Raw genomic sequence first — 18,971 nt, forward strand, 5'->3', positions numbered from 1 at the left:
TTTTTTCAGTAGATGATTCGGGGGATGCTTAAGGGCCCCCGGGTGTGGGTAGCTGACCTTAGGTTCTTTGTTTAATAGTGGCCTATTACTAGTCATTGTGGGAGTCGCCACAGTCTCGATCTGCTGCCTCAGCTCTCTCTGGTGTGTGGACTTGGTCTTCCCATTGCACCTTCCGATCATGTGGTGGAGATTTTAGCTCATAGATTAAGACGCAGTCATGATCTGCCGGTTCAGAAAGCAGTATCTTGTATACAAACTTCTTAAGAACCCCAGACTGAAGTGGTAGTTGCCAAGTAAAGCTTTTCAAACACTGATCTAGTTGCTTTAACAAGTGAACCCACATACCCATTATGACCGGATCCTCATGAAAATGTGGCTAGTTTGTTAGAGGAAGAGGGGTAGTTTGATTTAAGTGGAGACACTAACTGGATATCGGAGATAATGTTGAAGTTTGACAAGAAAATAAAAACCTTTTGCTTTTCTGGTTCAATTCGCGATAAGAAATGCATTAAACATCTTGGCAGTTGAATCATGTGGAAGTCGGACTTTGAAATGGCAGATAGCTGTCAGAATAACGTTCTCCACATGTCTTGATCACAGGCTCTGAAGTGCAAGGGGAGAACTGCTCCTCAATCCCTTGTGGTTGCTTATTGTTTCTTTTAGAAAGAAAATACTGAAGTGGCTCATTCTAGTGTCTATTTAAAAATAATTGAAATATTTGTACTGAACAAAGGTCTCATTTATCTTTTCCCTGTCTTGTTTCAGGTCTTTGATAATTATGCAGTTACGGTTATGATTGGTGGGGAGCCATACACCCTAGGATTATTTGATACTGCAGGTACAGTATTTTTTTTTAATGACAGTATTTTTTTTTGTATATACAGTGTCTACTTCAGATGTTTAATGGTGTGAAACACCATATATTGAAAGTGCAAAAACCACTTGTCTGTCTGTATAAAAGTGTGCTAGCCTAGATTTTCATGACTGAGTACCAGATCTCCTTCATTCTGACTTGTTGCATATTAAATCTGGAATGAAGATTAACAGAAACCTTTAAGTCTTTGCTCAGGTTAGAATTGAGATTTAACCTTCAGAAGCAGGTTACAGTGATAATACTGTTAAATAGTCAATGTTCAGTTTTCCCTTTTGAATGTCTATAAGCCCCCTGCAGGTTGGATCCCTACTCTTTTCCTGTTTAAGCATGATTTAATTGCTTTAAGATCGGAAACCTTAGCCTTAGAAAACAATTTTGCTCTTCTAGGAAAAGCCTCAAATATATGAAATAAGGACTGACATGTATCCAGATGTTCTCTACCCACTGTTGAAAATAGTTAGGGTTTGTTCTCCATACACAAGAGGCGTTCCTGGAGTTGACCTCATTTCTAGCTCTCATGCGCTCTGGCTCTGGGAGACTGTGGTGTGGAAAGGGAAGTGCTGGATCGGTGCCACTGGGCGTGCTTCCTGCCAGAGTCTCCTGGCGCGGAGGCCAGCTGTGCAGGAAAGGAGTGTGCCGCAGCACTGGGCGGCTCAGCTGCCTGCCATAAAAACCCTCCCATGTCGGTTCAGCGGGGTGACTGGTAAACTTACCTCAGTCACGTTCGGCTTTGACTGCACATGGGGTTCAGTGGCTCGTTTCTTGGGTGTGACTGAGCCGATCATGCCAGTGAGCATTTGTCTTGCATGCCTTTTACTCCGGTTTCAAGTTGCGCTGTGGAGGCCTTGCCCTGCCCAGCTGCAGGACTGTGCCTCCTGCCCGCCCAGGCAAGACGACCGGTGAGGAAGTCTCACCTGCAGAGGAAAAGCTCTTGCTGACCTGGGTGTCAAAGATACGTAAACATATCTGAATGTTCATAGCAGTTTTTTTCATACATTTATAAGTTTAATTCCAAAATCTTTCTGGCGTGAACACTGCATTATAGTATTAACAGAGAGCAGTACGCAATGCATTATAATTAACATATCTAAGGTGTAAGGAAAAGAAGACGTGAATAAGCCTTAAAGATATTTGTACACATTGGTTTAGTTTTCTTTTTAGGGCTCAAAAGATGAATAGAAAATATAAACATGGCAAATTTAAAACTGGCCAAAGTAATTTGAATATATGAAACAGGACCCCTCCCTTCTGCTCTCTTGGCTGCAACGCTGTGTTGGGAGGAAGTTATTTGGCAAAATCACTAAATAAAATACACATTTAAATGTACGTGATTTTGAGATGAACTCACTGTTGTCCCATTTAAAAACAACTGTTTGCTCTGAAGTTTTTCAATCATTTCTTACTTGACCAGTACAGCCCTCATCCTTTAACTTGGACAAGGCAGAGCAGAAGCAGGAACAGTATTGATTTTGACTTGAACGAGGTAGTGGAGACGTGTGACGAACACTGGAACATAGTGATGTAGAGACGCGCTATAGATTCACACAGGATGCATGGCTGTTAATTGAAGCTTATTTTCATCCAGAACTTTAAAAGCCGTCATTTTCTTAACAACATTACAGCATAATCCCTTAATGAAAAAACAGTCAGTGCACCAATACGTGTTCTTATGCATGTTTTGTTCTTGGGTGAAAATTATCATCAGTAACAAAAGTCAGATTTTGGGTGGTTTTTGTTACTGCAGCTGCTCTTATTTATTTTTGTGATTATGTGATCATTTCAGAAAAGTTTTCTCAGGATCTAACTACCTCATTATATTTTAAAGCAGTATACTCATTATGTCTTCGGTTATTTAAAAATCAGTGTTATGTCTGTCCATACCAGATAGTGATAAAAACCTCTGTCCCTTCCAGTAACTTACAATTTGTATTATTCTTGAGTTTCAAGGTTAGTTTTTCTGTTGAGTTCTGTTTTCCTGGCTCTTGAGTATCCTTTGTGAAGATGGTGCCCACTCACAGCTGTTTGTCCTGCATGGGTGTAAGAGATGACACCAGGTGTGGAAACCGGCTTGCAGCTGTACCTGGCTCAGGCCCGCAGCAGGACACCAGACACGAGTGACCACAGCTGTGTTCATGTGCTCACTGGAAATGTTCCTCTGCGAGAGCTCTGTCTGAAGGAGCAGTGTTGTCCCATGAAGGAACACCTTTTCAGGCACCTTCGTCATCCGATGGAAACCTTGTGAGAGAGGTGTAGTGCTAATTGGTTACACATTATATATAGTACTTTCTGGACACTCCACTCAAAGCGCTTTACAGGTAATGGGGATCCCCTTCACCAATGTGCAGCCCCACCTGGAAGATGCGACAGCAGTTGTAGTGCGCCAGAATGCTCAAGATACATCAGCTATTAATGGGGAGGAGAACAGAGTAATGAAGCCAATTCATAGATGGGGATTATTAGGAGGCCATGATTGGTAAGGACCAATGGGAAATTTGGCCAGGACACCCCTACTCTTTTCGAGAAACGCCCTGGGATTTTTAATGACCACAGAGAGTCAGGACCTCAGTTTCACGTCTCATTCGAAGGACAACACCTGGTTACAGTGTAGTGTGCCTGTCACTATACTGGGGCGTTAGGAGCCACACAGACTGCAGGGTGAGCGCCCCTGCTGTCCCCAATAACACCTCTTCCAGCAGCAACCTTAGTATTTCCCAGGAGGTCTCTCATCCAGGTACTGACCAGGCTCACACCTGCTGAGCTCCAGTGGGCTGCCAGCTGTGAGTTGTAGAATGATATGGCTGCTGGCTATTAAGTCCCCTTGCTGGAAAACCACTTCCTTGGAGTTCCTCTCTGCAGCTCACCGAGGCAGAAGCCAAAAGTAGTTTTAACCCTTTTTTTATTACCTTTCAGGTCAGGAAGATTACGATAGGTTACGACCACTGAGCTACCCTCAGACCGATGTCTTTTTAGTCTGTTTCTCTGTTGTTTCACCTTCTTCATTTGAAAACGTTAAAGAAAAGGTGAGTTCTCTTATTTTGTAATAGAGAAAACTGACTGACTGCCACCTTGAACTTTTTTACCTTTTCTTAGTGTGTTAGTGGGAGTTGGTGTAAAGTAGTAAAAGTTTCTGAACTCCTTCCTGGAGGATTGTGGGTTTGAGAAAGTTATTTTACCCACATTGCCCCAGTCCACCCAAGTCTATAAATGAGTGCCAGCATTGTTGGCGATAAACCTGTTGTCAAAAAAAATTGTTTGACTCTGGGAGAAGGCTGAGTCTGATGAGCTTCTAGGCTACAGTATGCATTTAATATGATCTATGTCCATGTTCTGTTTTCAAAAGCCAAAATAAGGCTCATCTGGACCAACCTGTGTACTAAACTGCACCTCTTCCCACGCAGTGAAGTGTGATGTTGGTATTGCCTTTGGGAATGGTGTGAAAAACAAAACTGTTTTTCTAGATTTCTGATGGGAATTGGTTTAATAAAGTTTCATTATTCATGGGGTTTTCATAAGAAAAAATGCAGTAGGTAATGCATGAAGCCAGTGTTTTCAAGTAAGCCTTTTCAATAGTGTTTGAAAATGTCACAGTTGTCAGCCTTTTGTCCTTTTAAAAAAAATGCTTGTTGAAAGGTTTAGTTACCTGTGTCTTTCTGTGACAAGTATGTTGCTATGTGCAGATATAAAATCAAGTGTAGTTTAGTATTTTCCTCCTACTAATGGCATTCCAGTATGTTACAGTAGAAAAGTCTAAGAATTTGGCCCTCTTGATGGCAAGCTGAAGTGAAATGGACTGGGAGTGGATGTCGAAATGGATCCTTCAGTTTCCTTTCAGAAAGGGAGTTATTGACGAGGTCTTCATTGTTTGCAGTGGGTACCTGAAATCACTCACCACTGTCCAAAGACTCCATTCCTGCTGGTGGGGACACAGATCGACTTGCGAGATGACCCCTCAACAATCGAGAAGCTTGCCAAGAACAAACAGAAGCCCATTACCCCCGAGACGGCCGAGAAGCTGGCCCGCGACCTGAAGGCTGTCAAATACGTGGAGTGCTCCGCTCTCACGCAGGTAAAACGCACAGCCAAACTTTTATCAAATAATACCAAAGCCCACCCCCTGACACGGCAGTGCCACTTTGCCTTCTGTCATGGGAGGTTTGGGGTCTATAAGGTGCTGGTTTCTATCATTTTCAGCATTAAACATGAGCTAATAAAGAGAGACTAAAGACAATGATAAGCTCCAGGGGCCAATAATAAGTGCAAAAAGGAATAATGGAAAAGAGGCTATTGATGTTTTATAATGTATCAAAGTTCCATTACACTAAGATATAATCAAATACATTGCAGTAACCAGGGGAGTCTCATGAAGCCAGTGGAACTGAAATATTTGGAGCTTCAGACTTTGCTACTTTTAGTGCAAAGATAAATGATGTAATAGCTTAACCTACACAATTAAAATTAATTTAGCAGTCATGTATAATACACTAACTTAATTGTTGCCTAACAAAATCAATGGAAGTATTCAAGCATGCAAATGTTACCATTATTATATATTGTTTGCTTATGTGGTGGAACTTGGGTAATATTCGTTAAAGGACTACATTGCTTTTCACTACTGAAAAGAGTTTTCTTTGCATTCTGTACAATTTCTGTGACTGCCCAAGGTAAGTTGGAGTGTTTTTATTTCAGCACTGAGGGGAAAAAAAATGTTGCCAATGGAATGCTTCATAATGTGACTTTTTAATACATGAAACGTGGAAAAAATGTAAAAACAAGAAAGTGGAGGCATGACCTTGTTTGTTTGCACAGAGACACGGGCATAAATGGCTTTTTGTCACTCGGAATGCAGTGGTTAAATTTCACTTATGTTCCCAGCTAGATTCCTGCCAGTGTTCTTGTATGCAACTTTGCATGCTAAAGTCATACCTTGCTATATAGACTGTACTGTCATTAGTAGATGAGGTTCTGAACTATGGCTCTGTGTGTCTGGATTTGGTAGTTGGAATTTTACAGGTGATTTAAACCGATTTTTTGCTCTTAGTTGTGCTGTTTTTTCCCCAATCTGCCTATTCCACTTATCACTTTTCAGGACTCCTTTTTTTCCCTCAATTTATTAAGCCAGTGCAGGGTTAGATTTAATTAGTTGCTTTATATTTCCTGGGAGAAGCTTAAACAGTGCATAAATTCACCTAATAGATTTTTGTATCAGACAATTGAAATACATTTCAGTCTGACCTGTATGTTTTTGGACTGTGGGAGGAAATCAGAGGATGCTGAAGAAAGCCATGTAAATGCAGGGAGAACATACTAACTCCCCACAGACAGCACCCCAGGGGCTGAACCCAGGGCCCCAGCACTGCGAGGCACCAATGCTAACCACTGTGCCACCATGCTGCTATTGTGTTTGTGTTGGACTGGAACTAAAGCATTGGGAAGTATTGGGAGTTTTTATTCCTTTAATGATATTTAAAGGCAAAAAGGCAATTCTAATAGAAGACATTTATTGTGCTGTTGAAACTGAGTCCGAATATGTAGATCTGTTTTGGAAAGTTGATAGTATGATGCTGTTTAAGTTTTACCTGCCCCGTTTTAAAAAATGTTTACTCCTAATTTGTTTTCAAAACATGAGCAAAATCCACTGAACATAGGGGAAATTAGTATATTCTGTAGAGTCAGAGTGACTGCTGAGGCAGGAACCTATTGCAGAATTGCTGACACTGACAGTATTTTTTGCATATGGCAGTGTTCCTTTTTACAAGCAAGAGTTAATTGAATGTGGTGATGATTTCAATTTTTTATCCTCCTAGGCCTCAGCCCTCAATCGTCGTCATTTCTCCCATATTTTACACAGTCCCTACAAGCTAACCTTCTGTTAGCCTTCTGTTTTAAACAGTGGGAACCTTCTGCTAAGCGATCAGTGGGCAGATGAAGTATGAGTGTTAAAATGCATAATGATTTATATTGCATTATTTCTCCAGAGGGATGTATTGACACTAGGGGGCTTGACGTCAGTCCTACAAAGTTACTTAGAATAGGCTTATAGTTTTTCTCATTTACCTCTTACTCAGGTGTGACATGCAGTGAATCAGTAGCTGCTGCCAGTATTTTAAATAGAGAGCCTGCATAGTAACTCTGTGACCTCAGAGTGCATGGCTGCATATATATGTATGATCTGCTTTTCAGACCTTTAAATGCATTGCTACCAAAAGCTCTTGTGTAAAGTACAACAGATTTGTCATATGTTGTTGCTTCCATAGTATCAGGATTAATCAAAGGTCATCACTCCTTGTAAGGACACAACTGTCCTCTGAAACCTGCTTACAAACTCTTTGGTATGCATGTTCTTCAGCCATGTTTGGGATTGAATACTGCAATGTGACATTGTGCAGTCAAGAAATCTAAATATTTTATGGACACTTGTTAATTTCCATAATTTTTCCTTCTCTAAATCCAGTTGCTGATCTCTTGGCCTTCAATATGATAATGGATCCAGCTAAAAGCTTATGTATCTCACTGCATAAAACTGAATTCTAGTAGAAAAGTTACTCTACTGATGTGCACCTTTTGTACATTGTAGTTTGTAGTTTAAGGGTATAAGATGGTCCATTTAAACATGGATATCTTAGACAAGACCATAAAAACTAGCAGCATCACCAGGCTATTTTGTCACACATTAAAGGAGAGAAGACTGTAGAAGTAGTTAATATCTCTGTGATTAATATACATGTAAAATGAACAGGTCACAGTTCTTCAGCATGCCCTGTTACTGGCCTAACAGGTGTGTGGATGTCTCCTTTCTTGGAGTTCCTATATGTTAAGGGCCAGAACGTATATCCCAAGGGGATAATTTAATTTCCTGGTTCTGCTTCATAAAGTGTGCTACTAAACTGCATTTTGTGTAAAATCCCTCCTAGATGTAAGCGGCATTCCACAACTGTACCAATGGCAGTGTTTTCCATTCATTCTATGTAATATGACATTTCTTTTAGCAGCCAAGTGTAGTCTGGCAATTAACCTTTATTTTAATATACTCAAAGCTCTAAAAATGTTAACAGATGGACAAGTTAATATCCAAGATAGTCAATTAAAATTAATCTTCAAACTGTGAGGACTGAGTTTAAGCACTAGCAAAATATTTTCAACTGAGGAGTTCTGCTATCTGTCCTATTAAGAAAGCAGGTTGAAAAAACAATTGTGCCTAAGAACATAGTTTCCAAATGTGATGAGGCTGTTTGGCCATAATGCTCATTCGGTTTTTAGTGGTTCATGATGGGGAGCATCAACATGCTGTAACTGCTTAAGAAACATGCTCGTCTCGTTTTGCTCCCATTCTAATGACATTTTAACCTTAAGCTGTGTTTAATGCACTGTCATACAAATTGGTACGCCAGTGCGAATCTTTGAGGCAGCTGTCTGTCCTCAGCTAGCATAAAAATGTATTTCCCTTACAAGGACACACCAAGGACCTACAGGATACATTTTTGATCCTAGAAGGATGGATCTATACTTGTACTCTGCATTCTGTTCTGTGGTGTCATGGGTAATAGGATGGACTTTGTTCCACTTCTGTCTCTTGAGAAACCTATATTCTAATGTCTGGGGTTGTCCAGCCTGCAACAGCAAGTGGTTCTCAACAGATGAGACTACATTTGAAGCTGCATACACTTGTTTTCGTACCCTGCGTTCCTTTTGCAAATTAGTTTTTCAAAAGGCCCAGTTTTGAACAATAAATGTATCCATGATGATATTCTATGGCATCACTGCTGAAAATCAAAGGTTAAGTTTCTTCTACCACTACGGTTTTGAGTTTTTGCCACTTTGGAAAACACCTTTATAGCTTTGCATGTTGACTAGTCAGTAAAGATACTGTAGCTCTTGATAGGGAAACTTTAAGCACCATTTGTGTATAAATCATTTAATAGTTGTGCTACCTCTAGTATTTTGCAAAAGCCGCATGGGTTATGAAAACCAGTGAAGAGAATGGAGGTCTTATTTTTGTGGTGGTGCATTAGAACGACCATTTCATGGTCTGACTTTATTCATTTGCATCTCTAGTTCTGGAAAAACCTCCAGCAAATGCCTTGTCCTTGATGGCCAAGCTTTGCCTTCCTTACCTGAGAAATTAGTAAAACTGGTTCAGTGAGGTGAATATTTGGTTCCATTATACTTCTGTTTTTGCCTAAAGAGCAGTAGACCATTAAGCTTGAGGATGGGAGTTGAGGAGTGCCAAACTTTCTAACATGCTTGCAGATGCTGGCAGCCTTTGGGTACTTGTATCTGAGCTTTGTTCTCTCATACTGTTCCTCTCTTTCAGCGCTATCATTGCCAAGCTTAGCGTCTTTTCCTGTCCAGCCACTGTGCCAGGTCCTCGAGACGCACAGAAGGACTCCTTGTTGTGCTTGCTCTCTAACCTGTTTGCTGTGACTGCTAACCTTGATGCTGTTCTCTCCCCCTTCCCCTCTGTCTTTGTAGAGAGGTCTGAAGAATGTATTTGACGAAGCTATCCTAGCTGCCCTCGAACCACCTGAAACTCAGCGAAAACGGAAGTGCTGTATATTCTAAAAGTCTTTTTTCCCCATTGTTTGCTGCTTCCTTTTTTCCTTCCACCTCTTCTGTAAAGATGTCTCTACATCCAATAAACTCCGCTACCCCCCCCCTTTTTAAAATTGTGACTGGTTTCCTAGCCTCGGAGGGAATCTTGCTTTACTGTAAATTGTGCTATTTTTTCTTTTGCCTTACTCTAAGGACTAATAACACATTCTTGAATAACCTCCAGTAAGAGGATGTTAACATGTATTCCTCCATTGAAAATCGCCTTCTCTACATCAGCACTTTATAGGCATTTGCGATAAAGATGTTGAAATAGTTCTTGGAGTCAGTTTTTACTTTCTTTTTAAGGAAAAGAAATGGTTTATATGGTGTTCTCAGTGGTTGGTGTTTTTTTGATAGGATTCAAGAGAAGCTGTTTTTTCTTTATCTACAGCTGAATGCATTGTGAATTAATACTGATTTTAAGATATTTTCCATTCCTTATGTCAATGTATTATTTTTTTGTACTACTACAAATGTATGATAGAATATTAATTCTATACATGGTACACCATGGCTGTAGTTTGCCATAGGAGGAAGATGTTGGTGTCAACATGAGATCTTGAATGCAAACCCAGTATACTCTTGTGAAATGATGTGTGAACTGAATAAAGGAAACTGAAATTGTCACCCTCTTCTTGTCTATCTCTTGCTTTCCTGCAATATTTCAGCAGAACTCCAGAAAACGTACTGTTGCACCAGTTTGGACTGTTACAATAGGGCTATGGATTATAGTGTTATCTTTAGAGCAATATGCAAATTGTTTATTCCTCCTACCTAAAACATCATTTTATTGCCTAGGGAGAGATTATGCTTTGATTTCCCTGTAGGTTTATGGTTAAATCATGTGATTACAGACTGATGTGTTTCAGCCTATAAAACGGGCATAATAAAATCTGAATTGAAAACTAGGTTGGATGACCTCTCTGCTCTGTGCTGTCAGGTGAATCGATTGTTTTTCCATCACAGGTCTTATAATCTGTATGAACTTCCTATTGCTAATGAGCAGATTTCGAAGCCCCTACAAAACTGAATTGTGGATTTTTGCTTAGTTGGTATATTTGCCTGGTTGTCAGTTGATCCTACACCGAGAACAAAGCCAGTAATAACTGTAAGCTCCCTGTTACCTGTTTAAACACAAGGACTGAGGTCTGTGATTGACAGATTGATACTGCACTCCCTCAGGCAGGGAGGCAGTGTGACTTACCGTGAAATCATGTGTGAAGGTAATCAAATACTGACGGCAAGCGAAGATTGAAATATCTGTAAAAACCGAGGTATGTGCAACAAGGGGGATGAGGCTCAAAGCCTGCAATTCGGAGTAAGCAGGGTGTCCCGTTTTCTTTTCTTTCTGTCTAAAGCCAGGCTTTGTGTATTGCAGCCCCTCACCCCTCACCTAGGCCCCAATTGTTTGAGTCCTGAGCAATCCGTGTCTACCTGTGCTCCACACCTCCACTTTCTTGTTAACCGTCTCGTTTTCAGTGGTCACATTCCTGTCTTGAGTTTTCATTTTTTGGCATGCATTTCCTCCCATTGAATGTGGGTTTATTTTTTCTTTGCCAGCAAACTTTCCCACTTGTCAAACGCATGTTGACTAAACATTTTTTTCCCCATTGTAGGTTTTGTCAAAATAATTGACCAGTTATGTCAAGACTCTTATCAGCACAATGTCTGTACATCTGTGCCTTTATGTATTTAGTGATATACACACAGTACTGTGTAAATGACTGGCTTGTTTTCAGTTTTGCATTTGCAATTGGGGTTGTTCCTGCTGTTCAACGTAAGCTATAAATATGGCTAAAGGCACGCCTGACGTTAATGGGTTGAAAGTGCTGGAAAGCCTGTCAAATCCTGTTGAGGTTTTATACAGTCGGAGAGAATCTATCAAAGTTCCACACTTGTAGAAGTTTCTCCATGACCCAAGTGTGTAAAATGTTAAACCTGATATATAGAGCAGAAGTGGACAATCCTGGTCCTGAAGAGCCACTACCCATTAGGTCTTCTGTCACCCTTTAAAATTGACTTGAAGCCTGTGTGAGGGTTGAGCAGTTTAGAAAGTTAATGGATTTGGTTAAATCGGGAATTGCTACTCTGCTGAGCTTTAAAGCTACAGGGAGTTGGTCCACTGTTTTAGGCGATTACTGAACTAATTGAACAAATGTATCTGCTTCAGTGGTCAAAATGTGGTTCCAGGTGGGCAATAAAACTTACTGGGCAGTAACTTTCCAGGAAAAGAGATGGAAGATCAAAATATTAAACCATCTAAACATTTACACAATTTAAAACAAATCTCCGCATGGTGCAATTTATTTTAGGTACTACTTTAGAATGGAGAAAGACGTTTCTAAATGCTTTATTAATGCTATCTAGTAGTGTTCATAGAACAATTTGATGAGTGCAAAACTCTCTATATCTATATGGATTGAGTTTTTATATGGATATCCTAAACTGTACCTCTGACCACCCAAAGTGGAAAGTGCAAGGAGCTTCTCTAAATTGATCTCTCCCAGGGATACAAATGGACCCACTTGCATCCACTCCTAGGTTGTCAGATCTAGTGCCCTTTCAGCCACAGATATAGAAGCCATTTTCTAGGAAATGCTTGTTTTTGTCATGATTTGTGCCCTCTCTTCCTTGTTCTCTTGTTTTAATCTGTGTTTTCCGAGCAATGAAATGAGGCCCGGCCTTGTCTCCCACTCTCTCTGTTTTCAGAAAGGACTAAAGAATGTATTTGACGAAGCAATTTTGGCTGCCCTGGAGCCACCAGAGCCCAAGAAGAAACGCAAGTGTAAGCTGCTATGAGCACCCTGCCTCTCCCCTTCCTTCCTCCGCTAAGAGCTGCTCGTCAGCTTTGTACTCTAAAGCAATGTTTGAAAAAACAAATACAAGATTCAGATTTTTTTCTGCAATAGAGAATTAAAGAAATCCCCCTGCATTCAGCATGGGCTGAAAAAAAAATGAAGCATACCTTTTTTGTGACCACATTCCCTTTAATCTAACAATGTAGTAGTTGACGTTTTTAATGATTTGTACTGTCAGGATCTTATTTTATTTTATAGAGCCACTGCTGTGATTTATCCATTTGTAACATTTCAGTAAATTGGGTTGGGGGGAGATCTTAATTGCAATCCTGAGTGCCACATTGGAATAACCAAAAACAGGGTTATGTAGATTTTTCTTTTTCCATTTAAAACCGTGATGGGTGACGGTTTAAAATAGAAGTTCATAGGCAAAGCATCGTATGATCATGATTTGCTGACTAAGCCACTTTTCATTACAGTTCTAGCGTCAAGCTCAGAGAGTGTCTAGAGATTCCTTTAGCAGGAGCTTGGCTTTCTTTATTGTTGAGCAGTGGGAGATGAGCCTTAATTCGTCCCCCTTCCGAAACAAAGCAGCGGTCTGCACGAGTGGCCCTGTGTGCACGTCCGGATTTGAAAACGTGCCCTAGTCACCACGCAGACTACAGTCTTAGCAGCTCTGTAGTTTACTTACTGTATAATAGGAATTTAATGAAGTGCATGGAGATTTTTATGCCAGATGTATAATTTTTTGTGTTTTTTTTTGTTCCGTGAAACTCACATTAGTTTGCAGCGTTAACAAAACCTTTCTTTAGAGGAGTATTTAAGGGGGCAAGGGAGGGAGAATCAGAAACGGTCTGGAAGGCAGGTAACTTTACAGTGTTAGCAGAACAAGTGGTATTCTGATGTGGTGCCCGGGACCAATTAGGCGTTGGCCAGAACTTGTTGAAGTAAATGTGAGCAAAGTCTGGTTCCTCTGGTTAGATTAATATTAATACTGATAATGTAAGCTGGTAAAGTTGCTGTTGTAGACACCAGTGTTATGTATTTTTACCAAAACCTTTTTTGTTGTTTTTCATTTTATAAAGGAACGTTTCACTTTTCACCAACTAGATCTTATAACCTTTTGGTGTTGAACCAAATGCTTTGTCTGATGTCTCAGTTCTTTGTATATGCATTCTTTTCAAAAATATTAAACATACTTTAATTGCCTTTACTACCTTCTTTGTTTTTTTTTTCTTTTTGGAAAATTGATTTTCATTCTGGAAGATACACAATAAGCCAAGCTCCTGAAGTATCCTGATTTCTAACATAGCAGTGCTCTCCACAAAACAGGCTTGTCCTTTCAACATTTGCTGCAGTAAATCGATCGAACCTCTTTCATTGTGACTGCATTGGTATTGATCCAGTGTGGGTTTAACATTGCTTAATGAGTGAAGTAGTTGGTCATTTTAAACTTTGGAAAAAGTTCCTCCTGCTCGGCTAGCACTGCTGATGACCTTTTGCAGACATCCGGTTGCAGGGAGCCACAGGTGCTGTTTTGCCACCTTCTTTCCATTCAAAGAAGTAATGATTTTAACTGACACAATACTGAGCTCAGAGTTCTGAACAGAAAATTTGCAGATTAATGTAAAACTTTACATGTGAGTTCTTTGGACAAGTGGAGTTACAAGAAGGGATGCAGACCAATTTGAATTTGTGCATCTCGATTGATCTTCAGCATGCAGATTGTTAAATCCCCTTTAAAAGCATCCAGCTACAAATGAAGCTCTGAATGTAAGACAGTAATATAAAAGTTTTACTTTGCTATGTCTAGCATCAGGGTTAAATGGGGATCTGGGCAGCTATACCTGTTCTGCTACAAGTTAGAGGTGAATACAGGTAAATGCATCCTCTTACCAGTACTTGACTAATCAAGAATGAAAAAGACCCTTTGTATCGAGTGTTTCTCCAATAAATCAATCATGCAAGTCCTGGAGTGTTTAAACTTTGTTATAAGCAGATGTTTTATTTCAGTGTCCAAGTTTGGAAGACTCCTGTTCTTGTAAAGATTCATTTTATATCCTTCTGGTCCCAGGAGGACAAAAATCCCTTTTGATTCTGCAAGACTTTCAAGAGCCATTGTAACTGTTGCTTTCAGACCTTTCGGGTACGTGGCCGCAGTGAAGTTACATGCTTTCCAGGGGCTAATACACTTAGCGACTCTTCAGAAACTCCTAGTCCAACTGAAAATGTGGTAGGTATGCTATGATGGCAGGCTCTGACCAATTAAAATCTGGTGTCAAAGTTGTTTGGCATTTCATGAAGTTTCAGATACAGGTAGAAACACGTGAACCCGTCCCTGGAATGTCCACTATATTGATTTTTGTGAGCTGTAAACAATACAATTTAATTTTAGTCATGAAAGTCAAATTAAATTTAGTCATGAAAGAATGTGTAAAACCCTCAAATCTCAGAAACCCTTTGGTCTTTTGACATGAAATGTGCTTCTCTGTTTTGTCAACCTGAAGAAAAGGCTGCTGTATGAAAACACATGGGTTTATTTTAAGGCTGCAGTATAGTGTATTGGTCCTGTGAAGTGGGAAATCTTGAGGCTGGGGATTCAATGCTGCGGCCAGTTTCTGTTCCACCCTTGAGGAAGGTGCTTCACTTCGATTCAGTTAAATGCACTGCTGTACAAATAAATGTAAATGAAAAATTCTCAATTGACTTATCTGGTTAAATACTGAATGCTAGCATAGTACAGTGTACAATAATAAAAACATGAGGGACACCAAATATATTGAAAGTAAGGGCTTCCACACCAGCATGGCTGATGTGTTAATTAAGGATGCTGAGCATGCCAGCATGCTTAGGTCATGTATGAAGATGTGGGACAGCCCTGGTTGGCTGGCCTGTCAGAGGAGACCTGTCAGTTTAACAGAGGGGTGATTGTTGGGGCACCTGTGGCAGTCGAATCCATGACCAGGACAGTTCAACCTGCAGCTGTGTAATTAGTAGTGTCTTAGGTGTCAGCATGGAACTCTGGGGGAAAGAGGGGCTGCGAGATTAAGGCTTAATCCATAATCTCCGTGCACTCATTTAAAGTTCAAGGCAAAAGAGGTGAGCATCTCTTAACGGCAATTTTTAACCGGGGGCATGAGCAACCAGTTTCATCACGTATAGTCACCAAGAGCTCCACAGAGCAAGTTCAAGTTTCCAAACAGCACAGCCAATAGACAACTAAGTGGTGAGGAAATGTGACGCGGTTGGATGAATCTTCCTTCACCATATTCTCCACACACGGACCAAATAACTCTACAGTCCTGAGTGCTCGGTTCCAGTAGTGAAGGGTTCTGCTAGTTCTGTCATGTTATGGTTGTGCCTTTTCCTGGCATGGTTTGGATGCCCCCATTCTCTTAAGAGGGCTGATCATCACCATTCCAGGATCTTATATTCCAGGATCTTGTTCTTTTTGGGAAGTGTATATTCTAGGGTGACAATGCCCTTATCCACAAAACACGTGATGCTCCCCAGTGTTTGATGAGCCTGACACTGATGTTAGTGATGACGCTAACCACGCTTCATGGCCTTCATGGATTTTAACCCTATCAAACATTTATTGGTGGTTGTGGATCAACTCACAAAACTGCATTTTCCACCTCAATCACCCAGATGTGAGCTAATTAACATTCTCATTAAACCGTGATACTGTCTGTCCTGTGAAATTCCAGACACTGGCAGACTCTTTCACTGGTAATAAAGACAATACAGTAGGTTAAATGCCCTATTACAGTGGTCTGTCCACTACCTGTATATTTGCATATTGTGCACATTTTATGGAGAGCACTCTTAAAATTCACAAATTAAATGGTAATGTGAATACTCTCCACGAATGAATGATGGTGAATGTGAAAGTGATTTAATTTCCGTGGTGTACTTCATTTTTTTTCCATCAAGAAGATCAAGTCCTGGACGAGTAAAGAATTCAAACAGCTTAGTTCCTTGGAATTTGATGTCGACTTGTCAGGAGCTTTGTGTGGGCATGTGTTTCTCAAAATACACATCCCGGAGGGTCAGTGTGGATTGAAGGAGTGGCGTCTCTGAGCCTGCGATGACCCCTGAGCTTCAGCTGGCTTATCCAGACAGTGGAGCGCCGCTGCTTGGGGTGTCCTGACCTGAGCAGCTGACCTGACCCAGACTTGAACCAGCACCTGGGTTTGAGATGCTCCTTTATCAGCTGAGCCGTCCTGCAACCCTGTGATTTGTCTTTTAACCCCCTTCATTCAGCAGGGATATCAGACCCTCTACACCACGATTTCGCAGTGGGGACTAACAAGACAAGAAATCCAGCACAGAGATCACAAGCTGGAACTTCTTTTTTAAGAGAATGTGCTTTGCAGTTTGATGGTGATTTGATGTAAAAAGCAACATTTTCTTCAGCTTTTTTAGTACTGCTGATTTGCAGGGCAAAAACACATAGTTTAACCCTTAAGTTAAGATTATTGGTGCCATCTGCTCTTTACTGGTGTTGACAATAACACACCAGTAACTGTTTCAGACACACAGGACATGAACTTCCAGCATCAGTGCAGGTGAGTTTTTTTTAAAGCGGTAATATGAAAAAAATAACCATTAAATACTCCGCTGGATGCATATGAAGTGCGATATACTATGAGTATTATTCTTTCTGTCCAAAGTTAATAGATTTATTAAACACTGAAAACAAACCATCAAAATAAAAGCTCCAGGAGATCAAATCCATTTTAAAGTTGTTGTTTTTTTGTAAAAGACGAGTCAAGAATTCAAACAGCTTAGTTCCTTGCAATTTGATGTTGACTTGTGAGATCGCAAGCTGGAACTGCTTTTATAAGAGAATGTGGTTTGGAGTTTGATGGTAATTAGTCTTCAATGTAAAAACCAACATTTTGTTCAGCTTTTTAGTACTGCCAATTAGCAGGGCAAGAATAATAGTTAAACAAAATCACCAATATCTCCATCATATTGATTTGATATTCTCTTAAGATTATTTTTAATATTTGAGCAAGTTTTGATTGGCATATTTCTAGATAAATTCTTGTTCCTACACTTTGGTGTGTTTACTCAGTTACATATACTACTGGTCTCAAAGGGCTTTCCAGTGGTGAAAGAAATGGTATTACTCAATATGCTTAATTGAATGTTTTATTTACTGTAAGCTTGTGCACTCAGAAGAGCTCTTAACCATCTCTATTTAAATATAGCATCTTTCAGGCAACTGCAAGTTATAAAGAGGTGAGGGTTTAGTGTCTCTAAATATTTCACACAGGATAATAAATACTGTTAACAGAGGGCCTGCAGTAGCTGTTATGTGCTCATACAGAAGGCATTGTGTGCACTGGGTATGCCTGATTTACAATCAGCAGGCCTGCTGTCGCTCAAATTTCACAAAACCTCAACATAACATTAACAAAACACATGCTTCCTCTAAATCAGCACACAGGGCGATAACGCATTTTTAAGTTATGTGGGGCTATTGTTTTATCAGCATACAAGCAGGTAAGAATGCTCCTAGTTGGCGATAGGAGCCTGTCATCTGAATTCCTGGGTGACTGGGATTAATTTGATGGAGTTGGAATTAAGCCTGCATTCTTATTGGTTTACAGCCACAGCAAATGGCTAAAATTGCCAACCTGCAAATGTGCCTCAGCCAGACCAGATGTGCTTGTGTGAAGTTCTTAAGAATTAACAGCTGTTTAAAAAGCACATTAACCCTTCATTCTCACGTAGGAAATCAGGGTTACATTGTGGTGGTGGTGGAGGGGAGACCCCATTACCTGTAAGCGCTTTGAGTGGAGTGTCCAGAAAAGCGCTATATAAGTGTAAGCAATTATTATTATTATTATTACATTGCTGGGCTGCAGTGAGGTTCCTTTCAAATTATTGGGACATGACATCCATTCTGCAATGTTTGCACTGTTTTTGTCTCCAGCAAATCTGTAGAACGTGTTCAAGGCTACCAGACATTAAGGCTGATCTTCACGTACTTCACGTATCTCCTGAGCAATAGCAAAATATTTAAAGAAGAAATGGTTACTGCAAAAAGGATAAAGAAATGGCTTGTTAGTTGCAGACTTTTTTGCAATCTAAATAATGTATTAGAAAAAGTAAAGGTTTATTCCATGCTGAAAAGAGAAGAAAAGAAACACAACGTTTCGGCTGTGGAGTCTTCACACCTGAGCAGCTGACGCAGCCACCTACTTGAACTAATGTATTATACTTAATAACACATCTATACATAAAATACATTACAAAATGTGTACAGCAGTCATTTAACAAACCTATTTCATTCCACACAGTATACCAGCATTGTATAACAGGAGCAAAGCACTGACAGACAATATGTACATGTGAGATACCAAAATAAACAGAATCTAAATGTTCTCCAAGGTACCTTTACAAAAACAAAACAAATTACTTGAACTGCAGTCCAAGATCATTTATTTCCCAGAGGAAGTGCTGCTGATCCATGAACCTGCAGCTCAGTTATGTCAGAAAGCCTGTCCCACAGCTCAAGGCCATGAAAAACAGGAGCAGTTTCAGGTACTTTCTAGAGAACTGCCAGCACCCATCAATACGCAAATACAGTACAAACGGGTCTCGGTCGAAAAAACAAATATTTGTGTTTTTCCGCAAACTCTGAAAAGTAAAAATTGTCTGTTAAATGTAAATATTATGTTTTTCCCTAGCAAAGA

General features: G+C 40.1%; 1 protein-coding gene across 2 annotated transcripts in view; it reads left to right on the forward strand.

The window, feature by feature from the left end:
• Positions 1–13,474, forward strand: part of cdc42 (cell division cycle 42) — a 33,797-nt gene extending 20,323 nt beyond the window's left edge. Inside the window, exons 3-6 of one of the 2 annotated variants that reach the window (XM_088617445.1) lie at positions 766–838; positions 3,785–3,894; positions 4,743–4,940; positions 12,173–13,474. In XM_088617445.1, coding sequence (XP_088473571.1) covers positions 766–838; positions 3,785–3,894; positions 4,743–4,940; positions 12,173–12,262 — 471 coding nt within the window. In that variant the 3' untranslated portion in view covers positions 12,263–13,474. Of the gene's footprint in view, positions 1–765; positions 839–3,784; positions 3,895–4,742; positions 4,941–9,343; positions 10,091–12,172 lie in introns of those variants that run through there. The other variant, XM_088617446.1, reaches the window with a different exon arrangement.
• Positions 13,475–18,971: the final 5,497 nt, after the last annotated feature.

The sequence above is a fragment of the Lepisosteus platostomus genome, chromosome 23 (genome assembly GCF_059453375.1).
Source record: "Lepisosteus platostomus isolate fLepPlt1 chromosome 23, fLepPlt1.hap1, whole genome shotgun sequence".
Taxonomy (NCBI): Eukaryota; Metazoa; Chordata; class Actinopteri; order Semionotiformes; family Lepisosteidae; genus Lepisosteus; species Lepisosteus platostomus.